The sequence below is a fragment of the Doryrhamphus excisus genome, chromosome 9 (assembly GCF_030265055.1).
Source record: "Doryrhamphus excisus isolate RoL2022-K1 chromosome 9, RoL_Dexc_1.0, whole genome shotgun sequence".
In the NCBI taxonomy this organism is placed as follows: domain Eukaryota; kingdom Metazoa; phylum Chordata; class Actinopteri; order Syngnathiformes; family Syngnathidae; genus Doryrhamphus; species Doryrhamphus excisus.
The window spans coordinates 2568310-2587428 of record NC_080474.1 but is presented as its reverse complement, the minus strand read 5'-3'; the positions used below and the strand labels follow the sequence as shown (position 1 = coordinate 2587428).

At 43.4% G+C, this 19119-nt stretch overlaps 1 protein-coding gene across 10 annotated transcripts in view; it reads right to left on the bottom strand.

The window, feature by feature from the left end:
* lrp2a (low density lipoprotein receptor-related protein 2a) overlaps window positions 1-19119 on the bottom strand; it is a 60664-nt gene that overhangs the window by 37779 nt on the left and 3766 nt on the right. For 7 of the 10 annotated variants that reach the window (XR_009131640.1, XM_058081813.1, XM_058081815.1 and 4 more), the window contains exons 2-22: window positions 15682-15789; window positions 15406-15528; window positions 13802-13918; window positions 13289-13399; window positions 12083-12196; window positions 11877-11993; window positions 9991-10134; window positions 9791-9910; window positions 9588-9716; window positions 9028-9197; window positions 7198-7421; window positions 6321-6527; window positions 5220-5422; window positions 4998-5138; window positions 4704-4907; window positions 3635-3827; window positions 2345-2470; window positions 2111-2241; window positions 887-1024; window positions 535-816; window positions 225-464 (exon numbers count right to left, since the gene is read on the bottom strand). Coding sequence is in view for 9 of the 10 variants with exons in the window: in XM_058081813.1 (XP_057937796.1) it covers window positions 225-464; window positions 535-816; window positions 887-1024; window positions 2111-2241; window positions 2345-2470; window positions 3635-3827; window positions 4704-4907; window positions 4998-5138; window positions 5220-5422; window positions 6321-6527; window positions 7198-7421; window positions 9028-9197; window positions 9588-9716; window positions 9791-9910; window positions 9991-10134; window positions 11877-11993; window positions 12083-12196; window positions 13289-13399; window positions 13802-13918; window positions 15406-15528; window positions 15682-15789 (3342 nt within the window). In the remaining variant the exon portion in view is untranslated. Of the gene's footprint in view, window positions 1-224; window positions 465-534; window positions 817-886; window positions 1025-2110; window positions 2242-2344; window positions 2471-3575; window positions 3828-4703; window positions 4908-4997; window positions 5139-5219; window positions 5423-6320; window positions 6528-7197; window positions 7422-9027; window positions 9198-9587; window positions 9717-9790; window positions 9911-9990; window positions 10135-11876; window positions 11994-12082; window positions 12197-13288; window positions 13400-13801; window positions 13919-15405; window positions 15529-15681; window positions 15790-16668; window positions 17126-19119 lie in introns of those variants that run through there. The other 3 variants (XM_058081818.1, XM_058081820.1, XM_058081821.1) reach the window with 3 other exon arrangements.

Here is a 19119-nt window from a genome sequence, read left to right as displayed (position 1 = left end):
GCGGCCCGCGGGCCAAATGTGGCCCGTGGGACACTAGTTTGAGGCCCCCGCCTTGATATGAAAGTTTAATGTTTGATATGGATGCTGTATGGTAAAAAAAAAAAATATTACGTTTGATTAATGTTCATGTTAAACGTTAAATAACTTAATAGTTATCCTCCCTATCCGTGTGGAAGTGGTACGTTTTTGGCTATTGAGGTTTTAGTGGTGGAACTCAAACTCACGGCAGTCGGCTTCATCTGAGCTGTCCCCGCAGTCGTTATCAGTGTCGCAGCGCCAGGTCAGTGGGACACAGCGGTGGTTGGCGCAGGCAAACTGATTGGCTGAGCAGGTTCCGGGTCCGCGTGTCGGGCAGGCAGACTCGTCACTGTCATCCAGGCAGTCGTTGTGTCCGTCACAACGCCATGCAGCCGGCACACAACGCTGATTGGCACACGTGAATGCAGACGGGGAACAAGTGTTGTCTGGGAAAAAATACAATATTTAGGCGGGAAAATATGAAAAAGGCTTTTGACGGCGAACGCAAAGTATTACTGTTGATGCCGCAGTTGGCCTCATCGCTGTCATCGTGGCAGTCGTCAACACCATCGCATCGGTAGCTGCTGGGGACGCACTTGCCGTTGGAGCAGGAGAAGGAGTTGGCGCCACACTGCAGGGTCGGCGGCTCGCTGGCGGGATCCTCCACACACGTCTGCCGGTTGGGGGCCAGCTTCATGCCGTACGGACACCCACACACCCTCTGGGAGTCAGGCACCGGGAAGCAAAAGTGGCTACAGTCTCCGTTTGGATTTGTGGGCCGGCTGCACAGGTTGGAACCTGAAACGGGTTGAAATGAAGACAGGTAAGGGATGGAAGTGAAAGAATGAAGCCGTTAAAAGTTACTCACCGATTTGAGAGTTGGAGTTGAAGGATTTAACGTGCATAATGTGGCTGATTCCTCGTCGGATGACCGCCATCTCACCGCCGTCGCTTTTGCGCACACGGACAATTCCACCCAGGCGCCAGTCAGTGAAATAGGCGTAGCCTTGGGGAGTGATGCATAGTAAAGTCATGGATGAAAAATGAAGGGCCCTCCTCCTACATGTGACGTGACAAATCACCAACTCGCCAGACTCTTCATCCTTGTACATTGTTTGACTCCCTTCCATAGTTTGATTCCACATACTGTGGCTTTTTTTAAGTCTTTCACCTTTACTTATTGTTAGCCTGATGCATTATTTTAGCTGTTTGAAAATTAACTAAATCAGCAAATTTTAGTATTAGTGATTTTAAAATAAGCAGTTTGTATGTTCTCTATAGGCGCCATTATGGATTATCCTTACTGACCTTTTTGGTACATTTAGCCAGTGAATATTGCTTTTATAGTTAGTAGCCCAAGCTTACAATGCTGTAATTGGGATACACTTATTTTGACTATATATTTTGCATCGTTTGATATAAGTGCTGTTCATCCTGTACATCCAAAAATGTATAAAGTTCCATTATTTTGCATCATTGCTATCATTCTGAGTCCTATATACAGTAACTGCGGTTGAATAAAAGAATGGAAACTGCGGTCTTGTCTCAGTACTCCACCACAACAGTCCAACCTCGGTTTTCGTACGCCTCAAGGTTCATTGTCAAACATTTTTGCCAAAATTTTGCCTCGGATTTTGTATTGCACTCAAAAAACCTGTGTATCTGTTCATTGTTCTCTGTCTTTCCTTGCCCATTTGGGGTAATAAACATTCTCAAAAACTCACCAATATTTACAGGGGCATCAGGGAAATAAAAAACTTGATGAAAAGACACAGGAAAGTAACTATTTTGGTCAGAACCAGTTGTTTGAGGTTGATCAAATGAGCCCAAATCCAAACCATAGACAGATGGCCGACGATAGCGTGCAAATAGATTTGAGCTATGCCATATTATGGGGGAAAGAATAATAAAAAGACAAATGATAATATATTCTGTAGAAAATGTATTTTTGCCAATATTTTTAGCTTTTTGGAATGGATTAATCGGATGTGATGGCCACATAGTGAACATATTTTGTAAAGCAATACATGTAGATATGCTGAAAAGTTGAAGAAGTTATAATTACAAATTATTATTAATTAGCTATTATTACCTTCAAAAATGGTGAGTCCAAACGGATGCGACATCTGAGCAACGCGGTCCAAAGAAAGCCTGTTGTGTCCATCAAAATTGCTGTGTTCGATCTTGTCAAAGAAGGCATCCACCCAATACAAACGCATGGAGCTTGGTGGAGATGAAACAAAATGCAAGCTCCAATAATCCAATAAACTTCATAGAAAACAAACAATGTTGCTGTGATAATATTAATAACAGTCATGTGACTCACCTCCAGTCAATCGCGAGGCCATTAGGCCAACCAAGAGTGGTGCTCACGATTGACAGGGCGTGTGAGCCATCGCTCCAAGCCCTCATAATCTTTGCTGGCCGGTACCAGTCTGTCCAAAAAATATAGCTGGGAAAGCATAAAAACAAACAAGACAGGCTGTAATTAGCAGGTTAGCAGTAAGAGTTAAATGAACACTACAGACCAGGGCTGTCCAAATGTTTATCCAGCCATGGCCCCATAGTGAAAATGAAAGGATGCACCTTTGCCACGTTGATATTTTGTAAAGCAACACATGTAGATATGCTAAGATTATATATTTATCTTATATTTACCTACACTGTAGGTTTTTCCTGTGTTAGCGGTTACTGTCTTCCGAATTTTCATAGTATTTCTACTTTTTTCAGAAATAACGTCATAAATTCTGTTTTTTTTTGCATAATATTAGAATTTTTCTCAAATTTTCCAAAGATTACAACTTTATTTTGTTTGTGTTTTATCTTAATATTCCAACTATTAAAAACTAAAATATTTTCTTTCATATTTCAACTCTATGCTATTCAAATGATATTATTATAATCTGATTATATCATAAAATTGCACATTTTTCTTGATGTTTTCACTTTATTCTCAAAAAAGTACAGGTGTTGTTCCATTTCTGTTGTTTTATAAATTTTCCAATGATTTTAAACTGAATATCTTTTTTTTTCAAATCGATTGATACCGGTGACTTTCTGCTCCTCAAGACCGATACAGTACCGATAATCAATAACTTTTTTATATCTACTTTAAAAAAAACATGTTCTTCTAAAATACTGCGTTACTTTCATGCCAGATGTTCAACTTTTGTCTCGTCACACCACAGAGTATTTTCTTGCATGCACTTGCATTTTTGCATTTTGTGTTCAGTTGTGTTGTCATTGGCTAATATTTACATTTATTTGACGATCTGAAACAAAAAGTAAATATTGGAAAAAATAAAAATAAATCAGGATGGGGCAAACACTTTTTCACACCACTGTACACTCATGGTACACACTTGGTACACTCTTGGTTGTGTACACTTGACAATCAGAATCCATCGCAACTGGACTGTGCAGATTGTCTAAGAAGACATATGACCTCTCATCCAAGCAGACAGGATAGCTTGAGTCTGAGGGGATGGTGCAGGATCTTCTAAGACAATCTGGACATTTCAGTTGCCATCAATTCAATGCCCTGAGAATATAATGACCTGGATGAATGAGAGTATTCCCCAGGTATGATTTGATGTGTTTTCTTATGATGATGTACCCGACCAGAGGATGCACCACGATGGCTCTTGGGTTGTTGAGGTTCTGTATGATGGCCCTCCTGGACTTATCGGCGACCTTCATGACGGATATGCTCCTGTATCGTGAGTCAGTCCAGTAGAGGTTTTTAGAAATCCAGTCGTAAGCGAGATCCTCTACGCCGTCCACTCTGTTGGCTGCCAGCACCTCCCTGCCTGCGCACAAGAAAGCAGTGAGACTTCTCTTAAGCACAGAAAGCATGAAAGCAGGGCCTATGTGAACATCAGCATGCAGTATCGACAAGTGGACCAGAGGGGCAGAGCTAGAGCTGCCCCAAAACAATAATAAAGAAAATCAATCAATCAGTAATAAATATATAATAAATATATATAAATAATTATATTATATTATAATAATATTATATATTATATTATAATATTAATAATTATATATATAATATTATTATATATAATAAATATATAATAATAATAATAAAACAGCAAATAATAAAAACCTAAGAAACCACATATAGTTGGTGGGTAGACAAATTATTTTTTTCAGATTAAAATGAACAAAGCATTATTAGAGCCCTGTAGACATGACAAAACACGACTATAGTCACATTTATACTCTTTTCATTTACAACATATTGCGCAACTGCAGGGTCTTGTGACACATGCTAACTCGCAAACAAGAGAGCTAGCGACCTAAACGGTAGCCTCCAAGTTATTTCCTTTAAACGTAACAAAGCCAAAAACTTACCACTTCCACACGGATAGAGAGGATAACTATGAATAGTTATTTAACCTTTAACATGAACATTAATCAAAGGTAATAATTTTTTCTGGGTACATGATACCATACAGCATCCATATCAAACTTGCGCGGGCCGCACTAACATTAAACTTTCATATCAAGGCGGCGGCCTCAAACTAGTGTCCTGCGGGCCACATTTGGCCCGCGGGCCGCGTGTTGAAACACAGTAAAAAATGCATCATGTGTCCATGAGCGAGGAGGTTTTGCCTGATATTAGTACCTATATTAGTAATGAAGCGCTGGACAATATGGGTATATCGCTGAGAAATACTCACCGGTCCCATCCACTTTCTGTTTGTAGATGATGTCTTTGCCTGTATCCGAGAAGAAGATTTCATCATCCTCGGCGCTGAAATCCACCCCAACAAAGTAGGAAGGTGATCCAGTGATGGGCAGGATGATGTCCTCCTGAGAGGAGAAGTTGAAGGGGATCCCTCTCACAGCCAGTTGGCTAGAGAAGAGCAGAAACTGCCTAACAGCTGGAAACCAAAAAAAAACACCACATTGAAAAAAATGCTGTGTGATCATATTTCTCATATGAGAAATACGTTTCTCATACGTTCTCATACCCAAACATCTCTTGCCATCTGTGTGTAGGTCGTAGCCTATGCGACACTTGCAGCGGTAGCCCAACCCCCCGTTGTCACTCCTGTGACTCAACACGCAGATGTGATCACACCCACCTCGATGTAACTCGCACGGGTTTGCCACTGAAGACGAAAGCACCAAGCACCATCAAGTGTCATTAAGACGCCATTCCTTGCAGGAATCACGTGGATCATCAGGCTTACTGTGTGGCTGTTTGAGATGATGGATCACCGCCACCCCGTGTGGCGTCTGTGACGTTGTGTAGACCACCTCGGGACTGGCGTCTGTGAACTTGTTTGCCTTCATCACCGCCATCTTTGTCCAGTCGGTGAAATACACGCTGTGCTCAAAGAGGCTGATGCCAAATGGGTGAGGGACCACGGCACCTCCATGGACAACAGTCTTCCTATTAGTGGACAAAGTAACAGAATACTTTGGGCATTGGGCATTACAGGGGAACTAAAACCAGCAGGGTACTTGCTTTGTAGAACAGCAACAATAATAAAAATATAATTTTTACTTTTTCTCTTGGAGTCTTCCTTACTGTTCACCTGTTGCGACTGGATGGCACTCGGCTATCGTTCCGACCACAAATGCCAAGCCCCGTGTGCCATCCAGCCGGCCCGTACTATCCTTGCTCTACCCTCTACTACCCTCTGCATCCTGGGATCCGAGTCCGGGTCAGACCGTACTCTCCTCACACAACAAACCTTACATTAATCTTTGTTTTGTGGCATCTTTGCTCGTTTGCATACTAACAGTGGGGCGCGAAGGGCGAAGACACATGCAGATAACGCCACGGAGAGGTAAGATGAGTGGAGCTGTCATGTGTCAGTTTTAACTTCTAAAATTTCTATTTGGGGGAGCAAGCCATTCATTGAGTGGGTGTTGTCCCCCCTTCCCCTAGTAAAGACCTGGTCCCGATCTTTTTTGTTAACATGATCTGAAAAGATGTAGTCCATGCACGGCGGATGAGAGGAGTTCCCGAGAATATACCGTGAAAGTTTCTCCAGGTGGATTACAAGCACGATGACCGGATTAGCCTGCTGCTGTGTTTAATGTGAGTGTCAGGAACAGAGGTGGTCTACATGGTGAAGCGAATCATGGCCTCTGATGCACAGTCCAGTGGGCCCTAGGCATTTGAAGGCATTGAGAAGTGTTCATTTGATTGGTTAAGATGACACTTGGCTGTGTTAAACCCTCTCACGCCTTCTCTCCTCCCTCTTGGCCACTTGTGCCGGTGGGAAGAATAGAATAGAATAAATTTGCCCAAATAAATAAAATCATTTAAAAATGTCATTTACCTGTGAAGACCATCGTAGGTGGCAGTTTCAATGTAATCATAGCGACTATCCACCCAGTAAACACGCTCGGCCTCCATGTCCAGCGTGATGCCAGCTGGCCAGCCCAGTTTGCTCCTGATGATGCCGTAACGGTTGCTTCCGTCCATGTAGGCACGTTCAAGACCCGGCTGACCATTAAGGGCCTCCCAATCTGAGAAGAACATGTAGCTGTGGAGGGGACATTTCAGTTAGTGCAAAGTGACTATTTTTTGCAGTGTTCAATCACCTGGCAAAAAAGGCTAATGTTAACGCCCATGCTAAATGAGCGTGGGGGTGCTATCCCAGCTGTCTTGTGGCGAGAGGCGGGGTACACCCTGGACTGGTTGCCAGCCAATCACAGGGCACATATAGACAAACAACCATTCACACTCACATTCATACCTATGGACAATTTGGAGTTGCTAATTAACCTAGCATGTTTTTGGAATGTGGGAGGAAACCGGAGTACCCGGAGAAAACCTACGAATAATGCATACATTAAAATTCAATGTCAAAAAGGCCACAGACAGGAGTTGTATATTACGTACATATGTTTACATTTTTTAACGCCTTGTTTTACTTGCTGTCTGTGACCCACCAGTTGGGATCGTGAAGACATGTCGGTGATGGTTGCCCATCTCACCTCCTAGTCATTGGAAAGAAACAATTTAGCTGGAGCCACCTGGTTCCCCCCCCTCGCCCCTGAATTGGATTACAATTAGGGTCATCACTTACATTGCTTCCCGCTAATCCACTGCGGGCAATCTGCTAATCCTACACACCCACACACCCCCACACACACACACCCATTATCCTGTGCCAATGGAGCACAAAAAAAAGAACGGGGAGATGTACTTACCCGACAGTGGGGTCCACCGCGAGTCCTCTCGGGTTTCCCAGGTTCTCGGTGATGAGCGTGACCCGGTTATTTCCATCCAAGTCCACCATGTCGATCCTGTTGACACTGGCCTCCACCACATACAGTTTATTGTTCACCCAGTCCACCGCCAGGTTCTCAGGGTAGTCAACTGATACATTTAAAACCACCTGCATGTTGGACCCGTCCATGTCCACAGAAAACACCTGTACACAAAAGATGGCATTGTTGGCGGGAAATTAGCTCCTAGGTGGTCACTGCTTGTAGAAATAATGAGACAATATTATTAAAAAGGGGGAATGAATCAAGCTAGTGAGCGCCTCAGGAAGTAATATGGAGGCAACTTGCAGCTAATTAGAAGAGCTTTGCTTTTTGGGACTTTCTGCTGAGCCGCTTCAAGAGAAACCGTATATGTGGTGGTATAACCTCTCTGCTTACAGTCACATTCCCTTATTGCTCCCTGTCTGCTTTCATCGTGCGGCTACGGAGGCCTTTCATTGACAAAGATCCCCTGTAAGAGAAGTGCACCCGGGAAGGTACAGAAGAACAATTTCAGCGGGGTAAAGAATGTGTTTAGAGGGACGGTGCCGTCGAAAACAAATACAGCGTGATTACTTTCTGCGAGCTCGCCTTACATAAATTGCACACTGGTATGTGGCCATCATAGCGGCCTATCAGATAGGTCTAAGGATAATTCACGTGGATTTGCTTTCACGTCTTACAGTGCTTCCCCTTCATTATGATCCCACGCCCCGGTTGCCAGTGGCCATCATTGAATTATCGTATCAACGTTGCAGATGCTTCCAGTGATAACTCCTATCCAACATAACTATTCCATCATTAATTGCTTCTCAGCCACTGGTGCATGACTCAAATAATAAAATAACAGGTAAATAACACATAGGAGTAACGTCACTAAGAAACAATGCAATCTGCATTTACAATAGAAGATGCAAACATGCAAACAAAAGTGGCGTCAAAATGCTAAGTCATGAAAGTGTGAAATCCTTGATTGTATTGTAACTACTTTGTCTTCTTACGTCTGGGGACACTGTCTTAGGCTCTGTCCACACGAGAACATTCCTGGGATTTTTATTTGCAGCGTCTACGTCTTTTTGATTTATCTTAGCAAAGCCCGGACTCCCGTCTCTGCAGCTCCATTTCATTCAGTGCTGTTCGGTAGTGATGGCGAGATGAAGCCCGATGAGGCTTCGAACTGGTTCGAGAATGGATTCATTTCTTGAAGCTGGCCTTGGATACAATTACAGGCGGATGTATCTTCATGTGTGATGCATTGAATGCTGATCTGTTTTGGCTCTTGGAAATGATTATGTACTACAAAAAATTGTATAACCAAATGATTCATCTACAAAGTGTAGCTGGCTGGCTTCTAGCTGGCTCCATATCTTCGTTCTCTGAACTCCAAAACTAACGTAACCGTATAGTAACCAAACCATCGACAAACACTATCCACACACTCAACTGACTGACTCTCACCACAAAATCCCACATTTTAATGTTTAAGCCTGAGGGGTTTATATCGCTGAGTGACAGGCAAACATAGCGGTAAATTCTGAACCTTTTCCTGAAGCCGTCACGTGGTACAGACGGGCAGCGAGGCTTCGGACGTCATCAATTCCGACCCCGACCCCCAATGAATCAAGCCTCGGTACACGCTTCGCGGAAGTGCCCACTCGATTACTCGACACACACTTCGAAGCCCCGGCACCTCTTGTAAAATCACTACTGTTCGGCCCCCAGGCAAGCCAAGGACATTATTGTGACATTACAGGACGGACACCATCGGAGTACCTTATTCTGTACGGTGTCAGTCCAGAAGATCATTTGGAGGTCAAAGTGAAAGTCAACTCCTACTGCGACTCCTCTTTTCTGTGAGTGCACCAAAGTGCGCAGATCATTGCCGTGGATGTCGCCCATCAGCAGGTCTCTGCCATTAGAAAACACCAAGGACGGGACCCCGGCTGCAGGGACGGCACAATAAAATGACATGAACCACCTTCAATCAATAAACAACTGAAAAAATGACAGATGCTTTAAGAAAATATCAACATGGCAAAGTTGCATCCTTTCATTTGTCAGTGTGTGGGCCTCTGTGGAAAAGGTTTTAGGACGACGGCTGTCCCAGCAAGGTAAAGTACTTTCAATGCTCTGCTCACTGAGGCAGAGAGGTCAGGTCAGCCTCTCAGCTGCACAAAGCCAAGAGACTTTGGCTACAAAAACAAACCACCAGCAAGAATCAACCAGGAAGCACAGCAAAGCAGCCACGGGGGGTTATGCTAATTGGCATTGTTAGCATGCTTCATTCACACTCACTCACTGTATGTCGAATCAATAGGAAACATCACACTTACTGGACGCGTCGGCTCGACAGTATCTGTGCTGTTCCAGGACGTAACCGTCTCTGCAGCCGCAATGATGAGAACCCATGCGGTCCTCGCACAGCTGGTCACACACTCCCCACACTGAGCAGTCGTCAAAATCTTAAGAAGGAAAACATCACACGCACGTGATTTGGTGAAGTCAGTTGTAGTTTGTGTATGGAGGAGTGACGTACCCATGCACGAGCGGCTGTCGTTGCTGCTGACAATGTATCCAGGAGGACAGGAACAGGTTCCTCCGTCAGGAGAGGGAAGGCAGCGATGCTCGCAACTCAGAGAGGAGCATCTCCAGATACCTGACGACAATGAATGCTAGCCTATGCAATTTTCCGATCGAGCAATAAACAGACACAACATAGAAAACAACGCTACTAACTGCAGTTGTGTCCAACAGTGGCGTTGGTTTCGTCCTCCCCCTCAGGACAGTGGGGCGTCCCATCACACAGGTGATCCAGGGGAATGCACACGCCCGAGGAAGGACATGGCCATTCTCCGGGATAACACTCCTGCCGGGCATTATCTATTCATATCAACATAAATCATCACCTGTTATATAAATACAGTACATAATGAATCACTCATTTTTACGAATGTCACATGAAATCAGGGGCCCCCAAAGTGCAGCCTAGTGGCACATTCTAAAATGATTACATTAAATAAGAAAAAAACAAAAACAACAGCAAAATTTAAATCTGCATAAATTTCACAAGAATTAAGTCAAAATACTAAGAAAAAAATAGCGTAAGAATAGCGTAATGTGAAAAAAACATGTCATTTAAAACTTTAAATGTTAAAAGAAAAGGCATAATTTTTAAAAATCATACGAAGAGAAACAAAGCAGCAAATAAAGTTGCAATTTTGGGAAATTTTGTTTGTAACAAAGAAAAAAATCAAAATATTACAGGAATTAATAATTACAAGAAGAACATTGACATGACTCAAGTTGAAAGGGTTGGTAAATCTAAAAAAAAAACAACAACAGTAGAAATAAAAAAAAAAACGGATGTAACTTTACGAGGATAAAGTCCAAATATGAAGAGCAAAAATTGCAATTGTATGAGAATAATCTGATAATATTAAATAAACATAATGTCATTTTATGGTTGAAATATTAAAGCAAATGTTCTTTTTCAGTTGTAATATTATGAGAAACGAATAAAACAAAATACGGTTGTAATTTGTGCAAACTTAGGTCGGGGAAAGGTCATACCATTATGGAAATAACGTCATAATAACCTGAAAAAAAATTCAGTTGAAAGTTGAAATAGTCAGAAAATGGAAAAAATAAATAACAGCAGAAATGGAAAAAAACAGCTGTCATTTCACCAGAATAAGATGAAAATATTAAGAGAAAAAAAAACATGTCATTTTAGTAGCATAGAGTTAAAGTATTAAAGAAAAAATATGTTTTTTTCAGTAAAAAGTTGCAATGGATAAACAAACAAAACAAAGTTGTAATTTTGGGGCAAATTAGGTTGGGGAAAAGGTTATTATGGGAATGGAAGCAAAATATTACAACAAGAAAATGTACAAAATAATTTTGGAGGAAAGTTGAAATATATAATATATATAAACTATGTAAGAAGAACAATATATCAAACTTAATAATATATAATACATATATATGTATAAGTTTGAGTGTCCTTAGCTAGTGGCATCCCTTCATGTTTCCCTACGCGGCCCTCTCTGGTAGAAAATGTTTGGACACCCCTGCTTGGAATGAATGCAGGGGAGTGGATGGGACCGTGAGGAGGGTCATGGGGGGGCTTCCACAACCCATCCTCGAAAAGCACCACTCTTCACAGCCATGTGGGTGAATTCTAAAGCCCTTTGCTGGGAGGGGGTGGGGGATTTTTTTCCCAATCTTGTCCCACAAAGAGCTATTTGAACAATTTGATGCACTTGGAGCAGCAAAAAGAAGAAGCAGCTTGCGAGGAAGCAAACAGCATACGGAGAAGGAAATAAACTCTTTTTAGTGCTGAAGGTGTCTGCTTCTCACAGGAAGCTTAAACCAACACCGTCATTGGGACGCAGCCATCAAACACGGCGAGGAGACCACCGCCCTCCACTCCACTTCCTGGGGATGCTGCAACACAGCCCCTAGCTAGCCAGCATGCCTTGCTTTTATTTTGGTTAGGGTTACGTCATCATCATATTATGATCTTATTTTTCTTCATACAGTATTTTTTTTACTTTATTCTTATTCTATTATCACACTTTGCACTTTGGACACACGTGGTGTGGTGTAGTGTAGTTCCATACCACAGCCTTTTTCATCGGCGTTGTCCTCACAGTCATCCTCGCCGTCACAAAGCCATACCTGGTGGATGCAGCGGCCATTGGGGCAAGTGAAGTAATTGCCCCTGCATGAAGGATAAGCTGCAAAATGAAGAGGACACGTTTAAGAAGGAAAAAAAACCCCAATAAAGACTGATGTATGACAGTAGGAAGTAGAAGTGCTGTCATACTGCAGTTGAGCTCATCGCTTCCATCGCCACAGTCGTCGTCATGGTCGCAGATGTATCGCTGAGGCACGCACATGCCATTACGGCATGGAAACAGGCCCGTATTGCAGTGCTGTGCTAAAGAAAACACAGGAAGAGAAATTGATTTCAATGTAATGTTGGGGTGGCGGCACGGCGCTCGAGTGGTTAGCGCGCTAGGAGACCCGAGTTCGATTCCCTCCTCGGGCATCTCTGTGTGGACTATTCTACCGCTTTTTCCTCACAAGGGTTGCGGGGGTGCTGGAGCCTATCCCAGCTGTCTTGGGGCGAGAGGCTGGGTACACCCTGGACTGCTGGCCAGCCAATCACAGGGCACATATAGACAAACAACCATTCACACTCACATTCATTCATTCATTTTCTACCGCTTTTCCTCACGAGGGTTGCGGGGGGTGCTGGAGCCTATGCCAGCTGTCTTGGGGCGAGAGGCGGGGTACACCCTGGACTGGTGGCCAGCCAATCACAGGGCACATATAGACAAACAACCATTCACACTCACATTCATACCTATGGACAATTTGGAGTGGGTAATTAACCTAGCATGTTTTTGGAATGTGGGAGGAAACCGGAGTACCCGGAGAAAACCCACGCATGCACGGGGAGAACATGCAAACTCCACACAGAGATGGCCGAGGGTGGAATTGAACCCTGGTCTCCTAGCTGCGAGGTCTGCACGCTAACCACTTGATCGCCGTGCCGCCTGGATTAAAGACATTCATTCATTCATTTTCTACCGCTTTTCCTCACGAGTGTTGCGGGGGGTGCTGGAGCCTATCCCAGCTGTCTTGGGGCGAGAGGCGGGGTACACCCTGGACTGGTCGTCAGCCAATCACAGGGCACATATAGACAAACAACCATTCACACTCACATTCATACCTATGGACAATTTGGAGTGGCCAATTAACCTAGCATGTTTTTGGAATGTGGAAGAAAACCCACGCATGCACGGGGAGAACATGCAAACTCCACACAGAGATGGCAGAGGGTGGAATTGAACCCTGGTCTCCTAGCTGTGAGGTCTGTGCGCTAACCACTCGACCACCGTACCGCCTGGATTAAAGTCATATTATTCTAAATTAAATTTAAAAAATGAAGAAAAAAGTTGGTAAATGTAAAAAAAAACAACAACAGCAAAACCTTTGACTGTTTGAAGGTCTCCAACGGACTTACTGCAATTTGCCTCATCGGAGCCGTCACGGCAGTCAAGTATGTGGTCACATCGCTGGGTCCGCTCGTAGCAGGCGCCATTAGCACATCTAAGCTCTGTGCACTCGGGGTAATCTGAAAGATGAGATCATCATCTGAGCAACATAATGCACACATGCCAGCCGGACAGCCGGTGAAAAGCTCGGCGCATGGGAGGGATAAGCCGGGACACTTTTAACGCTGAGCGACAGACGGCTGCAGCATTCTTGCAATTGTGAAATTCCTAAAGTGCAAAGTAGCATTGTGGGTACAACATGACGTTTTTTTTTTTTTTGGACATTGGCTAGATAGACACTGAACTTCATCTTAACTAATCCAGCCAGGAATCTGCAATCAACCACTGACGACAAGGAGCATATTGTGGCTCGTTTTGTGTCCGTCAGCGAGCCTCTTAATCTGAACAGGTTGATTAAAATGCCACACGAGTCTGACTGCAAATACTGTACGGGGGAAAGCACCTCGGGGAAGAAGACTTACCGCAGTTTCTCTCGTCTGAGCCGTCGGTGCAGTCGGACAGATGGTCGCACCTGTACTCGGCTGGGACGCACGCCCCGCTGGAACAGCTGAACTGTCCACTTGTGCAAGTCCTCCCGGCTGGGGACAGATTATTAGATACATTTTATAAGCACATGGAAAGAACGTAATCATTCATGTATTACACCTCCGCAATGAAATAACATCCATTGCAAGAGCTGCATCAAATCATCATTATGATAACGAGGAAAGGGCTTATTAAACTGGACTATCCTGGGAATGGTATCACAACAATCCAGCTCCCACCTTAACTGACGACTGACCAGTTAGAAACTGGTCAGTTTCAATGAGGCCAGACCGCCGTACTGTGCAGATGAGCAAATCAAATGCTCCTTTTTTCTCCTGCCTGTTATAATTCATTCATTCATTTTCTACCGCTTTTCCTCACAAGGGGGTGCTGGAACCTATCCCAGCTGTCTTCGGGCGTGAGACGGGGTACACCCTGGACTGGTCGCCAGCCAATCACAGGGCACATATAGACAAACAACCATTCACACTCACATTCATATTCCTATGGACAATTTGGAGTGGCCAATTAACCTAGCATGTTTTTGGAATGTGGGAGGAAACCGGAGTACCCGGAGAAAACCCACAAATGCACGGGGAGAACATGCAAACTCCACACAGAGATGGCCGAGGGGTGGAATTGAACCCTGGTCTGCGTGCTAACCACTAGACCACCGTGCCTGTCATAATTCACTTAAAAGAACGTTCCTTTCCGAGGAAGACACTCTGTTTCATTTTTTTTCCTAACACTGGCTCTTTATGATGTCACAGTGAGCCAAAAGTGAGCACAAGCTTTGAGTTCATCCACGGTAAGTCAGGGGTCTCCAGCCAGTAGATCTTGAGCTGCTAGTAGCTCCTAAACACTAAACACACCCACCATATTAGAAAGTGGGATCACAGTAGTCAGGAAGTAGTTTGGGAGTGTGACCAATCACAGCGGAGAGGCAGTGCTCGGAGGCGGGCCGTGGGAGGAATTAATTAAAACAGACCAATTTGGCGGAAGCAGAAATCCAAGGAAATACAGCTGGAATAGGTACAGATTATGGAAGATCTAGAAAGTTTTGTATTTATTGCCATAATATTAGAACTTTTTCCCAACCTGTCAAAAAATAACGTTTTGTTTGTTCCTTCTTTAATGACAAAAAAATAATGTATTTTTTCTTTAACGTTTCAGCGTTATCCTACTGAAATGACATTATTTTTTTCTTCATAATTTTTCCTGTCAGATTACAACTTTTTTTTCTCTTAATGATTTGATTTTACTCTTGTAAAAAAACATTTTTTTTGGTATTTTACATTTTTTTTTTTTTCTAGTTAAATTGTATTTTTAAAAGGCCCCTATGAAAAACATATTTTTGTTGTTTTACATTTTGGTGTTTTTTGGCCAGCATGTTTTTTTAATATTCTAAAGCAAACATTTAAAGTTGATTTGTAAAATACAAACATATTCCTGTGGCTAAATTCAAAGTAAGAGAGGCGCAGTAAGACATGAATTAATAATAACTGCAATAACTATGATTCATACTGCACATTGTACTTACGACAGTTTTGCCTCTCGTCAGAGCCATCTTCGCAGTCTTCCTCATCGTCGCACACCCAAACATCTGGAATGCACTCGCTGTCACTCAGACACTGGAAATGACTGTCATCGCATGTTACCTGAGCTGAATGGAACCAAAAAATAAGATTCAGTATCACCAGCCGCTTATTATTATTATTGCCATTTTCAGGCCTAATGCAGAACAACCAACGTTAAAGTATCCAAAGTAAACACTACTCTCCAACACAGCGTTGCCAGGCTGGGAGGAGCAACTCACGGCAGTCGTGTTCATCAGAGTCATCCGAACAGTCCGACGTGCCGTCACAGTGCCAGTCCCATGGGATGCATCGCCCCGTCCCGCAGCGGAACTGCCCCAGTTCACATCCTACACACACACACAGTACATTTTAGCATCAAGTACTCAATGGATGAAGGAAGTACAGCTGGCAGTACCAGGGAATGTGGAATAGAGTAACGAGGACCCATGCAAGTTTTGAAAAATGTTTTATTTTATTTAAATTATGTCAAAGTGCAACCTGGGGTCCATTTGGAAAATCAGCAGTTCAACAATAAAGTCAAAATATTAGGAGGGAAAAACGTTTATTTTTCATTTTACGTTCCCTTTTTTGTTTTCATACAACATAACAGGCTTTGCAAACTTGGATGTATACTTTGGTGTTTATTCGGGCTGTCAAAGTAAACACGTTAATAACGCATTAACGGAAGTTTCCTTTAAAGCCACAAATCTTTTGATGAGCGATTAACGTGCACTCCTTCTGTTTGTCCCTCGCCCCCCACCGTAGTTTGATTGAAGCATGGTAACTCTGTAGCCACAAATTGGAACAAATATTGATGGGAAATGGAGAAAGAAAAGAGTATTTAGATTGGTAAAGTTAGCTTCTAAGCTCTGGCAGATGGCTCTTGTAGCAAAACCAAAGTTATTTGTATCTAGTGTCGCTGTGTTTGATTTATCACGGATTACATGGGCTGCCAGAGACTGCAGCTACGCAGATATTGTTTTTATTGTCATATAAAGTGCTACCTTGGCATAAGAGTGGCCAAACTAACCAGTGAGTTTCACATTTTTACATCTCTGATGATTTTGGCATTGAACTGCTAGCTAAACTGGAGTTCCAGCTGCTATTGACGGGCTATCAATGTGATGACCGTGGCTGAAGTCCAGTGTTTTGCTAGCTAGCGTTAGCCATTTAGCATCGAATTACCACAATGATGCACATTAGCACTCAAAGTCATCAAATCTTACCTTTATGCATTCCCGCATAGTATCAACATTCGGGAGCAAGTATGAGGTGAAAGAAAAAAGGGGGAAAATACATCCATACAGCCCTCTGTGCATCGGAGAACGGTGCATCGGTGCGTTCCATGACCGTCGAAAAAGTAGGACAAATCGCAAATAGCTTTAAACATTCAAAAGTATTGCAATACAATAATATGTACTGTAATATAATGATTAATTTCTATTTATTTCAATGAAAGAGAAACAAAATGACATTAGGTTTCCAATTTCGATTAAATGTTTTATGACTATTGCCCTGTGTTTTAGGTATTTTCATTTGTACATTTCATGAAGAAAAGGTGCATTGAGGCAATTCTTTAACAATAATCCTTTCTGAATGTTCCTAAATAGGCTTTTTACTAACAAACATTTAGAATTGTTGATGACTGTTGTTGATGTTTATTTTTCATAGAAGCATTAGAGATGGAGAGGTGTGAAATTGGGTGGGACTCGTATCGTACAGCAGCGGTGGGGGGGGGGGGGGGGGGGGTTGATTGGGGCCTTGGTCCGGAACAAACATCTCATTCAGTGGCAAAGGAAAGCGTGTCTAAACTTGTGCCATGTACACAAATCAAGACAGGGTATTGAAACTTAATGAGGAATAAATAGAAAAGTACAAAGCATTGAGGACGTAGCCAAAAGTGTGATGAAATGCGCTGTTAGCATTGCTGATGGACCGCTGGAGACATGCGTGCCAAGACGTTACACAATCCTCTTCTCGTGATGTTCCCAATGAGGGTCATCTGTGGAGATAAGGTACCACCACGCTACCATCGCTGATATCTTCCGAGGGAGCGAGGGCGGGGGGGGATTGGGTTGGTTCGGCAGCATAGCTGAGTGGCAGAACACTCCATCACATTCCAAAGAAGAATGTGCAATTCAGAAGAGAAGCTCTGACAGCCAATCAATGGATCACACTGCCGGTGTTTGGTCTGGAATGGAATTGGACCTCCATTCTGGGGAGACCTCTTGGTTCTCTTAACATTTTAAAGGAGGTGTGCACTTCATATTCATAATCCTTATGTGAGACATGAACACACGTCCTTCTCTTCTTTGTATGTTCTAAAGATATAAAAACTGCTAAAAAAAGAGGCAGTTAGCAATGCGCATAATGGGACACACCTATTCCGCCTATAAAGCCTCTTGAAAAACCTCCAAAAAGCGCCAAAATGCTCCATTCCCACAGTGTGACCTGCATCTTAACCAAGCTACATGCTTATTTTTATTTTTAATAATAATAATATTATGAGGAAAAAATAAGTATGTTAGTGAAAGAGTTGAAATATTAACCCAACCAAACAACCACAACGTATGCATCACTGCAGACGCCGCACCGATCCGACTATCGATGTCGTTTTCCGTCCTTCCCTCCATCACCTTCCATCCCGTACTTCAACTCCATCGCCGTGGCATCGCCACCACATCAGCAATCCCAGTGGGAGCATTTGTGTGTAAGTTAGTGTTTTCCTTTCTCTTTTGTTTGTCCTCGTCTTTTCTTATTGCAACCTAAACCCACAGCAGGAGAGGACACTGCCCTGGACTAGGATGCCTCGCTATTGTCCAAAGAGAGAAGAAGAGTCAAGGAATTTTCATTCAAATGAAGCCCCACATACAGTATGTCTTAAACCCCACTGTGGAATCACAATAGCACAAAAGAAGCGCCAGTAGGGATGGAAACTCAATGTGGAAGTGGAACCCTGAAAAGCCACTTTGGATGGAGAAGAAGAGGGTTGTGTGGATTTAAATACGGGACCATCCACACCTTGACCCCTTTCACGTGCGGTGCCTTAAAAGATGGCAGCTTTCCTCAATGGCAGCTTGCTTTGGCATCGACCTCCACACAGACCGGGGGGGGGGGGGGCATCGAGTAAACAGCTGCTGGCCGCAAGAAGCGCCGGAGCTGTCCCTGCTGGTTGAGCAAAGTGCAGTGGCCCGTTTCATATGGAAATGCGTGCAGCAGAATTCAATTGCCAAACAAGTGACTTTGGCGCTTAGTGCTACAAACAAAACAGTGAAAAGCCTGAGGGGGGCTTTTGGCACCGGCGTGGGGGCACTGAATGGAGCGTGGACTTAAAGCCTTCGTTTGGTTGGAAAATCCTCAACATCATCTTTTCTTTTCTTTTGCGACGTGCCAATGAAAAAAACATTTGTGATGACGATGATCAGAAATGAAGTCGTCACGAGGAAGTTCGACACCCACACTTTGGGGGTAACATTTTCTAGGAACGGGTAATTGAATTCATCATACCTACAAATCTCTCCACAGTTTGACCCCTCCATACATCACAGACCTCCTCCATGCACACAATCCCCCAGTGTCCCCTTCGCTCCTCAGACTCCAACCTCCTGGAACTCCTCTGTAAGACCGAGCTCCGAACCTGGGGAGACCAGGTGCCCGACCCCTCTGGAATTCTTTGC